Raw genomic sequence first — 15,057 nt, forward strand, 5'->3', positions numbered from 1 at the left:
TAAGTTTTAAAAGAAGTTATCCCTGTAAGTGAATAACTTTACACCTCTGCGTTATGTTTATCATCAAGATTCCCCGGGGAACAAAACACATCAATACGCATGTAGTGTTGCTGGGATGGCCTCTACAAAAAAGCCTTGGAAAGATGCTCTCACAAAGGCAAGCAGAACCATCCCAAACCTCGCTGAATCAGCAAGATCTTTCAACAGATCTCTGTGGACATCAGATAGCATTTCTGATGTATTTGGGAAGGCACATCTTCCAAGGAAATCATAACAAAAATCAGCAAATCCACAAAGCATGTATTCTTTTCAAATTAAATCAACAACAACAACAAAAGTCATTAACAATGCAAGCTTTCCTCAAAATATATCAATACGTGAGTGACATTTCAGTGACTGGTTTTACAGAGTTAAGACAAAAAGAAGGAATGCAGTGGAAAGGGAATAAACAGATTTCTCCTTGTAAGCAGCTATGACTTTTAGCAAAGGTTTTGCAGTTTGGCATAGCTGATTTTGGCCAGCCAAATCGCATCAGTACCTGAAATCTCCTTTTAACAGAGTACCAGAGTTAGTACTGCAGCTCTTCCTCACAAGTTCCTTCAAACACATCTCACTGTTTCCTTCCGCCCACCTCCCCTTCACCTTTCCGACGCCCAACACCGGCAGAGCCGCGCTGCAGAGCCGCCCACGCAGGCCCCGCGGCACCCGTGGTGCGGAGCGGCCACGGCACGCCCCGGCACGCCGCACCTACCCCGCCGTCGTTGGCGGCTCTCACGCGGAACCGATACGTTGCTCCGGGAAGCAGGTCGCTGACAGTGCACTCCAGCTCAGGCCCGTGATACACTTCAGAAACAACTTCTCCGGGTTTGGTCATTTCTACACTGTACTCCGAGACGGGACAGCTGCTTTCTGACTGAGGGACATCTAGAAAGAAATCACCTAATTCATTAATAACGTAAGGACAAATGCCAGAAAGATTAATTTTTCACCTCACGTACCACAGAAATATTTGTGTGTACAGACACGTGTGTATCTACGTATCTATACGCACACACACTACCCAGCAATGATTTTTCTCTTCGATAGATGCCTTACCTGCGTGACCTCATCCATGTACGCGACTGACATTTTTAAAACAAACGAATACAATTACTCTTAGCCCTAAACGTTCACCAAGTCAGATCGTCACCCGCAAGAGCAGCAGCTCCCCCGAGGCACTGACCTGTCACCCCGGGAGGCTGTGCTCGATGCCAGGACGTACCCAGCTACTTCTGAAGCAGAACACAGCAGCTGCCGTCCTTTTCTGGGGATGAAGAAGAAGCTACTCTGCTTCTTTCCCCCATTATCAAAGGTGGTGGTGTGTGCAAAAAAAAAAAAAAATGGGTCAGTGAGGCAGGAGAAAAGGTACAAAAAGCTGCACCGAGAAGGGGACCAGGGCCGAATACACCCTTCCTGGGACAGGGAGAAATTAGGAGGCACACAGTGGCTGGCTGACCCGATCCTGGCTGCTGGCGATGGTTGGACACAGGCTGAGGTGGGTCATGTACACTCCAAAACTGCTACTTATACATGGGATTTCTGACAAAGCCTCAGTAACACCCAGTAGAAGTATGAACTGCCATCCTCAAATTTTATTAGTCACACCGTCAACATATATGAAATTCTAAATCTCCGTATAATGATCTAAACCCTGTGCTTCACCTGGAATAACAGCTTTTAGGGAAACTGAATTTGTTTTCTGTGCCTGTATTTGTTTTGTTGTGGGCACCTTTTTTTCCAAGAAAACAACAAATTTGATAATATTTGCATGTTTTATCACAAGCCAGTACCACATAATCAACCTGGTGTTCTGAAAAGCAGCGCTCCACCCTAAGTACAGTCTTCCAGGAAACACAGTACCCTGGATGTACAGGTGAATTTTTATAATGATGTTGAGATACATTTGTCAGTTAGAAATGGTACTGCTCCAGAATTCAGCTTAACCAACGACACTATAAAGAATCTTGGATGCTGCAAGATTATTGTAGTAAAGAAAAAAAAATATCTGTTGGATACTGGCATGTACCTTGTATTCTTAAAAATGCGTATTTTTTTAGCAGTTTAGTGTTATGCCCGTGGTCCAAGTCCTTTGCAAAAACTACAGGTGTCCCATGGATTGTGTGTGTTATACTGTGGATAAGGGTTTAAATACCACTCAAAATCCTCAATATGTTCTAACCCAAATTTCCTGAGGTAAGTCCTATATCAAAAGTAGCAAAACACTTCTGCTAAGTCAATATTGCAAAGGAATAAAGTAGATCTTGAATCACACGGTGGTTTTGCAGTAAAAGGATAGATATTCTCATAAAGCTGATACTTTATAGCCCTGACAGAGCTGGGTCCTAACTAAAACAAATTTGGGAGCACAGTATCAGGCCTAAAGGACAGCTGGAGGACAGCTAAGTTCAGAAACCAACACAGAGCCACAGCAGCCGATGAGAAGTTGCACTTCTGACCTGCACGGACTTCACTGGGCTTTGCTTTGTACTTCCCAGCGAGCAGAACACACTGCAACTTTTCACAAGGTGTACCAACAGAAATAAAAGCTAATGCAAGCCCAGCAGCTAACCATCAAGACCTAAGCTATTCGACAGTGAGATGCTCCAACCACTTACCCCACTGCAGCTGAACTTCTTTGTGCCTTGGCTTCCCCAAAACTCTTGGTGGCCGGCAGTGTCCTGGTGCAACACTTAGTGTACGGACAGGTAAACTTTCAGAACACTGGAAGAGAACAGGAGCAGACGTTAGCTCGCCGGTACGATCGCTGCCTACCAAGTGAGGCATGATTAGAACACAACACAAGAAATTGTTTTCTACAACAAACACTTAATAGGAATTTATATAAACAATGAAGGATAGGAGAAGCTATCAAGCACGTCCCTTACAAATGCAAAGAACAGAGTTCTTCCGTTAGCACACTCAAAACTGTAGCACAGTAAACTGATGGCTAATGTTGTGGGGCTCATTATTTTAATTTTCCTTGGTTTTAAAATAATATCAAGGCCTAAAGTACTCAATGATCAAAAAAAAAAAAAAAAGCAGGAAGAAGAAAAGTGTAGGTACTGAAATTTTTTTAAATCAAAGGAGGGAATGACAGGAATCCGTGGCTGGAAAACGGAAGCTAAAAACTTAAAGCAGAATTTGGCCATAGAAAACATAATTGATTGTTCCAAGAAACTACCCCTACTGCAGCTCCAGCCACGAACTGTGTTCAGTACAGGCTCTTTCTGAAGCAAGCGGCCAGATAACTAAACACGATGGTCTTTTCTAGCATAAGTAATAAACACCTACAGATTGGTTTTGAGGAAACCAAATCTCACTAAATTGCAATCTGCCTCAAAAAAACCCATCAGGTACACAAAGTAGTCTTCTGAAATTCAGCATCTTGCAAAATAAGATTAACTGCAATCGGTGTATCTTCACTGTGCTACACGAAAAATATTCACTTATTTTTTTAAAGCAGGTATCTTTTACCAAAAATAGCAGGTAAATCTCTGAAAAATATAAGCCCAGTAGTTATTACTGTTTCATAATGCTCACCTGACTGTGTCCGCCAGTGCTGATACAGCATGCCCGGAGTTTATACAAAGTGCCTGGTTTCAAGTGAGTACAGGTATATTCTGTAGCCGATCCACTATATGCCACTTCCCATTGATTTGCTAAAAAATGGAGATATAACCAAGTTTGGATAAGTATAATGCAATGATTTTAGAAGTGTCTCAGAGGAAAGAAAAACCTTAGTGTGTTCTTCCTCAAACAATATATGTCAGCAAAGTCCTAAGTATTAATATTATTATGAATATTATTCCTGCTTAGACATACATACACATAGACACATACACAACTATATATACTTACAATTATAAGTATTTCCAGAATATATTAAAAATATAATATCAAATAGTAGGTTCAGCTATAGAACCTAAAATTCCACCAGATTCAGAGAAAAAGAGCATACGTGTTTTAAGGCTGCAAGAACATAACACAGTTTCAATTGTATGTACAGCACCAGTACGTTAATGATGATAATTGCCCAAAGGGTCAGTACTTCTTTATAGTAGCCATAATGGACTGAAATCGAGACAACCTGTCTCAAGTTTACCTTCTGGACTTCCTTGAGAAATCTCTAGCAGATACTTTAGGATTTCTGAACCACCGTTATCCTGTGGAGGATCTGAAAAAAAATACGGCAAGTTGTCAGTAAATGAATATTAGCAGTGATTAGCAGTGAAATATAATAGATTACAGAAACTGTTTCTGTTTCTGCTCCTTCCCCCCCCCAAGGACTACACCAAGGAATTTACAGCAGAAGTGGGTAGCAGATGTTACTTTTCAGCATGAGTCAGACTAAGGTCACTGGGTAAGGATGCTACAAGCAAAACACATGGGAAAAGGATTGAAAGAGATGCAGCACAGAGGTTTGCCCCATCAATAAAGGAAACAGCTGAAATGATGCTGCAACGGGACATGAAATGGAAGGTGAAAAGCCTGAAGATACACTTGAGTGCAAGGTAGTCAATAAAAACAAGCAACATTTTTGATTCTGAAAACATAAGACCTTCTATGCAACTTCTAAAATACTAAAATAATCAGGTTGTCAAGCTCTCCAAAAATATTCAACTTTGGACTGAGAAGCAGCATGAAAAAAAATATATCTAAGTTCTAAAACATATTTACATAATTTTATTTGAATTTATTATGACCCAAAAAGCTCTACTAGGACAAACTGAACTGGCTTACCCCACTTCACACTAAAGCCATGAGATGTTATTGGCCCCTTAATAACGGGTCTGGTTGGAGGTCCTGGCCTGTCTGGACTGGTTGTACAGACCAGCACTTCGCTGGGAGAACTCTTTCCTTCCACATTAGAGGCAAACAGCTGAAACAAAACCACAATAAGTTTACCGTTGTTTACTGTAACTTTTTCTGACAGTTCTGCATGAGACTTCCTTTAGTAACTGCACAAATATCATTAAACTGGAAAGTGTGTCACATCCCAACAAAGCGCGTGGGATTCTATTAACAGACATTAGATTGTCACGCTGTTTCTTTACAAACCACATCGATTTTTCCCCTCCCTCCACTAACAATAGATCATGACACGTTTAATATAAGAGCACTGCTGTTTTTCCCTTTTAAAAACAGTCATGTGGCAACTTGCAGTTATTTATTCACCGAAGATGAAAACAACAACAATAACCGTGCTATTTTTGTTTTGGAGGAGTTTCAAACTGCTATATAAAACAAATTAATTCAGAGTATCGGTAATCACACAATTAAAAGATTAAGTAGCATGACACGCAAACAAGCACATCTACAGCCACTGAACCGAGCAGGATGCACACAAAGAAAACCTCCTCAGCCAAATCCTTCGTCTCTACTCAAGAACACCTTTTACTGACTTCAGGGAGAAGGCTGCTAAGCTAAGAGAAGCCATGAGGACCTGGCCAGGAGATTGAGCAGATCAGGATCATACAAGAAACCCCAAGTGGTCCAATGTTTTGTGGCTGCTGAGAGCTGTATTAGCTCATGTTAGTCTCTGGGACAGAGATCTGCTGCCAAAGGAGTGAGCAATAAACTACGTACTATAACCGCTAACTGTAAATTTAAGCTAGCAGGAACTTTTCCACTTTGGAAGCTCTGTTACTCTCAGGAACAGTCATTTCTATCTTCTCTCCTAACATAGGCATCTGAGGAGAACAAGTTTCACTTTTTAAGGCCAAAAAAGTAATTGAGGTTCTCTAGCCCATACGCTTGAACAACTAACTAAAACCATTATCAACACCCACTTAAGATCTTTTGGTTCTTCTCTGACTATTCTCCAATTTAAGACATCTTGCCATGAGCACCAGATACATGAGCTAGAGCTAGACAAATACCCCAGTAAAAGCTCTAAGGAATCAGTGTGAGCTGCAAATGTAATGCAACATTCAGACACTTCCCCTGCATAAACAGCTAAACATTGCACTAGCCTGGCAGGAACTGAAAATTCCCATTAAATGGATTGTTCAAGCAGGATCTTCAACACTTTTTCAGAGTCACAGCTCCTCCAACCTGGAGTCCCTCATTGTCTCAGTAGGAATAAAAATAAAACTGTTTGTTTCCAGGTCACCGACAATATTATGAAATAGCAGACAGCACTGCTTTTTGTGGAACCTCACTATGAACAGCCATCGGTGACCCCCTGCACGCCGACACCTCAAACCCTTCAGACAACGCGGCTGCTGCACCCTGTTGCGCTCGGTAGCATTTGCCCTTCTGTGCCAAACCCTTACTCAGTACCGAGCAAACGCCTTTGCAACAGTGAATTACACCACCATTTCTATTATCATTAGCCAACCTTTATTTCATCAAAAACGTTAGCAGGGTATTTCTTCTATAAGCACACAGTGCCTGGAATTAAATTTCCACCTCAATTATTTATTATTAAGGGGGTTCACCAAAGAACTGCATTTTGCCCCGGTTCCAAGACAAGTCTAGAACAGACCAGAGAGCCCCCACCGTGAGTCTTAACATGCTGCTGTGATCACGGGGTGCCTGTGTTTGGTTTTGTTGGTTTTGTTTTATAGCTTTTGGGACTCTTCCCCCAGTTCCCTAGCTGGTCCGCATGCAATGAGGGAGCACCTTGGTGCTGAGTCCGAGTTGCGCTTGCAGCCAGCGACGCGAGGCTCTAAGTTTGCTCTGATGTCAACCTGGTTCTGTAAAATTCACACTTAACTTGAAAGCAGGGTTGCAGAGAAACACTAACCGTCCTTTTCCCTCAGGCAGCCACAGCAGCTTTTACAACGCTAAAGTAAAAGGTGTCCCCCTCTGAGGGACACTGCCACAGCTTTGTGGTTGTTTGGGCAGTCCTTCCTGCATCTTCACACGGTCTTCTGTCCCACAATACGTCATTTTAAAGGAGTCTTTGAGTGAAGTTGTATTGTGTTGCTCCTGAATATACTAAGGCCTTCAGAAGCCAAATGTTTTTGAGACAACACACACCTACGGCATCCTTCTCTCCTCGTACTGGTTAGAAATGCCCCGACGCTGCTTCCAGGTGCTGTTTCTGGCCGGCAGCCCGGGTGGTGGGGAGAGCTCTGGGAGGGACGGCAGAAACCACACTGTCCTCCCAACAGCGCCCGGCAGAACTGCTCCACAGCTTCAGCAGCGAGGCAGGTGACCGAATTGTGTGTTGGCAAGAAGAATTCAGAGTGTCTTGCCTGGCGGGTCTGTATTTAGGAGCACACCCAGGAGCAGGAGGTACCGACACTTGCTATAAAACCAGCTCCAAACCCAGCCACACGTACGTGTGAGATGGAAAAGCTTCAGTTTCTGCACGTGAGGGGAAGCCTGGCCCCTGAGCCGGGGAGAAAGCTGTGCTTGCAGCTCCGTACAGCATCTGCTCCCCTGCGGGAAGCGAGACTGCTTGGTCAGGCTTTTGGGGAGCTGCTCACCCACAACCACCTCACGCTCTGAGCCACGCTTGTACATCATACCTGCCAGTACGTGGTACCCAGAACTATGCTTGTTTCATAAAAGCTGAGCAATGAGCAGCCCCTGTGGTAAAAGTAAAAACGCAACTAACATTTAACAGTTTAATCTGTCAGGTCACAGTATAAAAGAAATTTCTGTTTGATGATCCAGTTTTGGAGGTAGTACTAAAGGGTCCCTACCCCCTCCTGGAAAAAAAACAACATGGAAAATGCTATGCAATGACAACTGGAGAAAGATTTTACCCTGAATTTATACTGTGTGCTTCTTCTGAGATTCTTCACAGTACAGGCTTGCTCCTCTCCAGTGTACTTTGGGTGAAACACGCTGTCCTAGAGAAAACAAAACCAGCCAGTCTGAGGGAGGGCTCTGTATTACAGACTGCAGCTACAGCACGTTACAGCAAAGGGGCTTCACAGCCAAGTGCTTTTTACTATTTATTATCATCATTACTACTTCTACACTGCAAGGCTGCAATAATTTTCTTTTTAGAAGGATGTTGCAACCGAGCTGAGTAATACAATTTTGCTGTAAAATAAGCACAAACCCAATCGTGACAGTTTAAGAAGTTACAGAAACAGAAGTGACTGGTGACAGAACATGAGCACACCAGACAGCAGCGAGGAGGACGCGGCAGGCTGAACCCATTAAGGACAAGCTGCCCCATACCTTATAGACTCGCGTGAAGCTTTGTAAAGTCATCAAGGATGGCGGTACAGATTTTTAGATAAGGATTCATAATTCTGCTGTGGAGCAGAACAAATCACACAGCTCTGTCTTGCCAAATACCCAGAACTCCTAAAAGACCCTCCAAAGCAGCAACCCACCACTTTCTCAGTGATTTTGAATTAATAAATGAAAACTCCATCTAAGTACACTTTATAGTATCACAGTACTTACATTATCTTCTTCCTGAATTTCCAGGGTGTAGGAAATCACTTCCTCTGGTGTACATCCTTCTACTTTATTCCACTGCAATGAGATCCACGTAACACCAGCTCGAACAAGCCTTGGTGCAGAAGGGGTCTGAGGAATATTACCTGCAGTGTAGCATACCACCTCCTGGCTGTACCCACTGCACAGAGACAGAGAAGACGACAGTGGAAAAAAAAAACACCTCAGTGTATTTAGATAATTATTTCACATTTTCAAAAAATCTAGACAAAGTTAAAATTACCCAGGTGGGAAAGATGAGCACCCAGTTAGAAAACACCAGAACTAGTAGAAAAAAAAAAAGCAGGGTTTTATGTATCCTCACAGTCATTTTTACAGATCTCATCACAATAATATTGGAAAAAATAGTATTTGATTGCCTAAAAATATTAACTTACTATTAACTGTAAAGTAGAGGAAAATCTCATTTAATAATGGGGACCTAAGACATAAGAAATAAAGCCCCAGGTGTTCAACTTTTGGGTGCTGAATTTAAGATGCAGTTTACACCTTTTATAAACTCAGCTTTCAGAGGTGTAGCTTAAATAGAAGTTGTACTCTGAGTGCTTCAGCAGATCTAGTTCCACCACTTCAGACATCCTCTTCCAAAGAAAGCAGGGAAATAATTTATCTAGTCATGACCATACATGTTCAGCATCATGTAAGAGCTCTCTGATGCAGGCACAGGTACCTTCAAGCCCTCCAGGCTGGCTCTACTCCTTTCCGACCTTCCCTGCCCAAACCGCTTTGCATTTTAAGCTGAGCTTAAGTTTGCTCTTTTGCACAGCTCAGGTTGCAACCAGAGAGAACACTCCTGGCAGAGGAGATGAATGCTTTCATCCTCTTTAAATCCCAGCACACGGTGCCTTGAAACCTAATAAGCAGTTGTGTCAAGCAAGTGTAGGAAGAGTTCTCTTAATACCCCATGCAGAATATATTATGTACAACAGAAACTTAACAACAAAATTTAAAACGGACAAAATTTGCCGAATTCTCAGAAAGAGAACATCAGAACTCAACTGAAGGTAAGGTTCCTGCAAAATGTTTTGTTTCCAAAGTACAAATGTACTTTGTTCCTTGAAGTAATAGCAGGAATTTATTATGCACTGAAAGCCACATCCCCTTTTTCTGAGTCATGTTTCTCAAAAATATTTGTTGTAATATTCTTGTATTAAAGAATTTTAAAAAAAATCAACCTATAACTAACACCCAAATCAGACAAAAATCATCATAAATGGTAAGTCTACAAGCATTACAACTAACCAAAACCATCTTTCAACATGAAGTGTTAGATGACATTATCATGTCATAATTTCTATGTGCTGCCTATAAAAATAAGCCATGGGCTGTTGGTACTTATCTCATAGATTAACACAGAACAGCTGACCATGAATACTGTTCTTCATTCACTCCCTCCTCAATAGCCAGGGGGGAAAAGAGAGAGAGAAGGAGGGCGAGAAAGAGAGAGAGAAGAACCAAATAAAACCCCAAACAAAAAGCAGGGGGAGGGTTGACGCATGCCCTAAACTATTTTAAAAATCTGGAATCTGGCAAAAAGAAGAGATGCCAAAACCGGGAACTTTGCACAAAACTGGCATCCCAATTTCAGCGATGCTCAGCAGCTCCAGCTGAAGCCTCTCTCCCCCAGCCCAAGCGTGATTTCATTAGGGAGGGAAGTAATGTCACAGCAAGTTGGCAAAAGGGACTCTGCACGCATGAACAGCCCCAGTGCATCTCAGAGGGAAAACACAGGAACATGAATAAAGAAACTTTTTAAAGCTATATATTACTGAGAGGTTTGTGTTTTGGAAGGGAGAACAATACAGGAATCTCCCTCAGCAAAACACATTGTGACATACCACTAGCGTTTCTTTTTCTGTCCTTCTTATTACAACGATTAGATCCTGTTTAGCTAAGAAGGACAATAAAAGCGTACACAAGAGCACTGGATGTTTAGCTTCTTCACAGCTAAACTTTTCCTGGCCTGCTTTCCTTCCGCGATCCCAGCAGCGACAGCCCCTGCAGCACCGTGTCTCCTCGGGTACACTGGCCCTCGGCTGTGCCACATTTTAGCTCAGCACTCCCTGGCAGCTCCCAGAGGATTGCAATAAGCCTGATTGCTCATCATCTTCATGTGAGCTCCTCTGGTCAGGTGCAAAAGAAAGGAGAAGCTGAAACCCATCCTGCAGGGCCCTCGGGTGTGCCTGTTCTCTCCAGTCCCAGCTCTCTCGCCTGTCTTTCCCACCCCATCAACCAGTCCTGCAGAAGAAGGAAGGGACTGTGCTGCTGAAAAAAGACAGACAGGCTTTGCTTTAAACCAGAAAAATAAATATATCGGGATTCCTTTCAAAATCTGTAACTCAGCTTCCTCTTGCTTGTTTTTCTTGGTTCACCGAGATCCCTAGTGGGAATTTTACATAACAGATGTATTCTTTTTGTATTAGGAATAGACCACAGAACACCATTTAACACCTCAAAAGGAGCCTATCTTCTCAGGCTAACCTCATCGTGCTGAAGGTACACGCTGATTCCCTGGGAGGTGAACGATACCACCAGGGGAAGGTGCGACTTACCCTAAAGCATTAATAATAGAGCAAATGTCAGATATTTAACTCGAAACCAGAAAGAGAAAACACAAACAGACACACACTCCCCTGATTCCTCTCAACACTGTCATTGATTGTTAAACTTTCCAACTGCCACTTTTTCTCAACAAAGCGTGTACCCTGGGTAACTTACCTAGTACCGATGTCATTCTGAGCTGCTAAGCGGAAGGTGTAACCCAAAGCGGGACAAAGCTTAGTCAACTTGCAATGCTTCTGGCTTCCAAAGTAGCATTCTCTGAAACCACTGTTCCTCTTTCCCTAGAAAGAGAGAAATCTGTAATCGGACAGCTATGAAACAAAGCCACGTGGTTCTTACTTAAAAAAAACAACGAGCTGTGAAATGATTTCAGAATTAGAGGCTTTCACCCAGGTGCTGTGCAAAGAAAGCTGTGCAAGCCACCGACAGCATCGCTATGCTACCTAACACAATACAGCCCAATTGTCAGTCTGCGGCCAGAACCCTCCTCTTTTCAGGTTCTTATCTTCATGAGACGCATCTACAGCTTCAGCCGTTCTGCTTGAAATGTAATTTCTCCTACTCATTAACAGTAAAGTACGCAAATTAAGGGCGAGATTCACCTCTGAGTCAACCCTGTCAGAGGCACAGGAAAGCAGCAACCAGCATTTCTCGCAAGCGCCACCCTCCGCGCCTCCAACCCCACGCGAAGCTCCGCCGGTCCTTCAGGAACGCTGCACCCCACAAGAGGGCTCCCGCTGCCCACGGACCAGCCCACCCAGCGCAGGGACAGCCGGGGGGGCGCACCCCTCTCTTCAGCCCCCTCCCAGCCGAGGTGAAACAGATCCGCCCACCCTGGAGGAACGCTTAACATGCCAGGTTCTGCACCCACCCCACTGCTCAGGGCGTGCAGTGAGGATGAGGAGGATTTGTTGGGAAGCATGCAACTTGGGTACCAGAGGCAGGTTTATGGGAGCTTCGCATCAGTGTGACGATGAGCCCTGACAAAACCAAGACAGGGCAGCAGCGAGAGAGGGTATCGAGACACCTCTCCAGTCCCCAAGACCTTCCTCAGGCACAGACCTGCACGGCGGGGCACAAGGACATTCAGAAGTTCTCTCCCTCCCCACCACGTTTAAACCAGAACAAAACCCTTCTCAATCCACCCCAATGCAGTATGCCCTGGCATAAAACCAAAGCCAAGCTTTTTGGGGGACAGAAGCCCCAAGACAACAGAGAATATCTGCTCTCATCCCATGTCACATGTGGGAAACGGTCGATTTGAAATCTTTCAGGAGAAAGGGCATGGATTGCTCAACTATCCATAAATATCTACCTCAGCTGAAGCAGTTTAAAGAAGTTTTCATTTCAATACCTGAATACAAAATGAGACATTTACATCACAAAGTACCCAAAAGCACACCAGAACAGAAACTTAGCAAAGCCCACCCATGCAGAGATAAGGTTATATCCATCTCTGCAACTTCTTCTGACTTAAGAGCTCTGCTACACTTTTTACTATTTTTGGTACCCGTCTCTGCAATTTTTAATTTTTATTTTATCTCAGCAAGATTAACATCTCCCCACAGACAAGGCTACTTTTTTCACCGGGAAAGATTTCACACAGGACAATTATTTATAGTGGTGTCCCTCGCTGCGGCCAACAGCCTCACTTGCTGCTGCCTCCCTGGGCTCTGCCTGTCCTCCCACACACCGTTCTTCATGCTCAACACATTACTCCATCATCAAAGATCTCAAAAATGTCCGAATGGAACATCCATTTTTCACTGGCCCTTTCTCCAGCCCCTATTAATTTCCACTTCTTTTCACTCAGATTGCAACACAGAAGGGAGAACTCCATAAAATGTTTGTGGTAAAGCTCCTAAAATGTGTTTATCAAGCTAGGAACGATCATGCAGACCTCCAGCACGGCACAAGTTGAGAGTCCTGGAGAGACATTTAGCACTGGCAAACAACTATGACGTATTTATGCAGTGTGATCCTACGCTTGTTCTAGGAATTTGGTTTTATACATAATCTTTTCAACTTCACCTACCTGCCCCAGCTGTAGCATTACTGTATGGCTCAAGTACACAAAGGGGAGGAATTGGAAAAGAATCACAAATCCTAAAGAAAAAGTCTTCTGCAAGTGACAAAACTTTTTCAGATCTAAAATCCCTAGATACAGAGTTATTAGAGGACAAGACTCCTTTTGGACAAAAGTAATGGGTCACCACACTTTCCAGCTCAGCAATAATGTATTTTAAATGCAGACTATACAAAACATAATTAGTAATCTTATGTTTTAGCAAAATTTCTGTTCATCAGTGCAGGACTACTAAGAATAGATTTCCCCTCGCCCCAATGCAAACCCTCTTTTTTAGGTTCAGATGCATTAAGTAAATTTTTATCTTTTTGACAACTTCACTACCTGTAAAGCATTTGAAAACATTTAATTTCTTCTTGACTTCCGCTTAAGAATGTGGGGTTTTTTTAAAAAAATAATTTTCTTATGCTTTTTCTCCAAAAGAACCAAGTGACCAAATGCTAAGCATGTGGTTGATGAACAGATGAACAGTGATGGTCAGCTGAAGAGGAAGGTCATGGAAAATCTCACCTGGGGCACAATGCCTGAGCAGAGAACAACAGGCCAGGGAAACTCCAGTTTGTCACACCGGCACCTTAAAACTTTGCAAAGATGGCCAAACATTTAAGTTACCTTTCACTTTATAACAGTACAAGCTCTGATACTGTATATATTTTTCTTCTACAACTGGTATTGTACATTGCCCAGACTCATTCAGAGACCAACTGGTATTCAAATTACTCAGACCGGCTGGTATTTTGGATTCTATTGGCACTAATTGGAGAGGCTGGCCGATATTTCTAATTATCCTGGCATTAATAGCCTGGAAATAGTCTCTCCGCTCCTTCTCTCCCAAGATTTATGAAAGCACTAATGCTGGCATAATTATAGACAGGAACAACTGGCAGGCTGGTACTGGCTGCCACCCAAGAGCCTTACAGCTTTCCCAGAATCCTTCTCCTATTCTTTGTACGCTCAGCATCCAAGTTTTAATCCTTTAAATAATGTTTCGTAAGTTGCTTAAAATACACTGTATCATTTCCACAAATATTTGTAATCCACGCATTTCAGAGGGAGGGCACCATGCTGACTCCTTCGCTAGCCCTGCTTCCTCCAGCCTGCGGTCCCTGTTCTTCACCAGGACAACCCACACTGCGAGGATCATCAGGGCCTGCCTGAGGGAACAACAATTCAGCTCCACAAATCCATCAGAATCTGCACTATACTACAACACAGCATCTTAACACCATTTCTAAGAGTTTTTCCGGCTGTTCCAGCTACGGTTCAAGCTACACGCTCACTCAAAACAGGGTACTTCTGTTTCTCTTGGAGATTGTGTTATCGAGACAAGGGTTTTGACATTTTAAATGGGTTTTGTTGATCACATTCCCTGCAAACACACACGAAAGGAGGAACGGGCCACTGCGGGTGCAGCGGACACAGAAACAGAGCCCCCAGCCCTTCACAGGGCCTCGCTGCAAAAAGTCTGAGGAAAAGCTGCCAGCGTCAGACTTGCAACCAGGAGGCAAGATGGCAATCTGCTGCGGGCCACGCCAGCGCTGCTCCTGGGTTTGGTTCACATTGGCATTAAAAACCAACAGATTGATACTCAATCTGACACAAAGCTGCAGAGCAAACTGTCAACAATTACTGTAACACACCCTAATATCTCTACAAAGCATTCACCGCGCAAGCTTATACAAGTAACTGAATCTTCTGTATACACAAACATTTAGAAGACAGCACAGGACCTACGAAACACCCTGAAAACATACACAAAGCTCAATTTTTTTCCAAGACTCTCCTCTTGCTGTCTCACAGGAGCGGTACAGCCACAGAATGGATCAGAAGCCCAAGCGTGGAGCTCCATCCACCCGAATTCTGGTGGGCCATCACCAAGATGCATGGCCCAGATTTTCAGCTAGTATAAATGAGCATGTCTCTGCCAGACTCAAGATGTTTAA

The 15,057-nt window shown here is 43.4% G+C and overlaps 1 protein-coding gene across 2 annotated transcripts in view; it reads right to left on the minus strand.

The window, feature by feature from the left end:
• Nucleotides 1-15,057, minus strand: part of FNDC3B (fibronectin type III domain containing 3B) — a 209,525-nt gene that overhangs the window by 44,421 nt on the left and 150,047 nt on the right. For both annotated transcript variants that reach the window (XM_040612939.1, XM_040612940.1), the window contains exons 12-19: nt 11,185-11,309; nt 8,413-8,587; nt 7,758-7,844; nt 4,780-4,918; nt 4,142-4,213; nt 3,580-3,698; nt 2,655-2,760; nt 752-924 (exon numbers count right to left, since the gene is read on the minus strand). In XM_040612939.1, the coding sequence (XP_040468873.1) occupies nt 752-924; nt 2,655-2,760; nt 3,580-3,698; nt 4,142-4,213; nt 4,780-4,918; nt 7,758-7,844; nt 8,413-8,587; nt 11,185-11,309 (996 nt within the window). The remainder of the gene's footprint in view (nt 1-751; nt 925-2,654; nt 2,761-3,579; nt 3,699-4,141; nt 4,214-4,779; nt 4,919-7,757; nt 7,845-8,412; nt 8,588-11,184; nt 11,310-15,057) is intronic.

The sequence above is a fragment of the Falco naumanni genome, chromosome 13, assembly GCF_017639655.2.
Source record: "Falco naumanni isolate bFalNau1 chromosome 13, bFalNau1.pat, whole genome shotgun sequence".
In the NCBI taxonomy this organism is placed as follows: Eukaryota; Metazoa; Chordata; class Aves; order Falconiformes; family Falconidae; genus Falco; species Falco naumanni.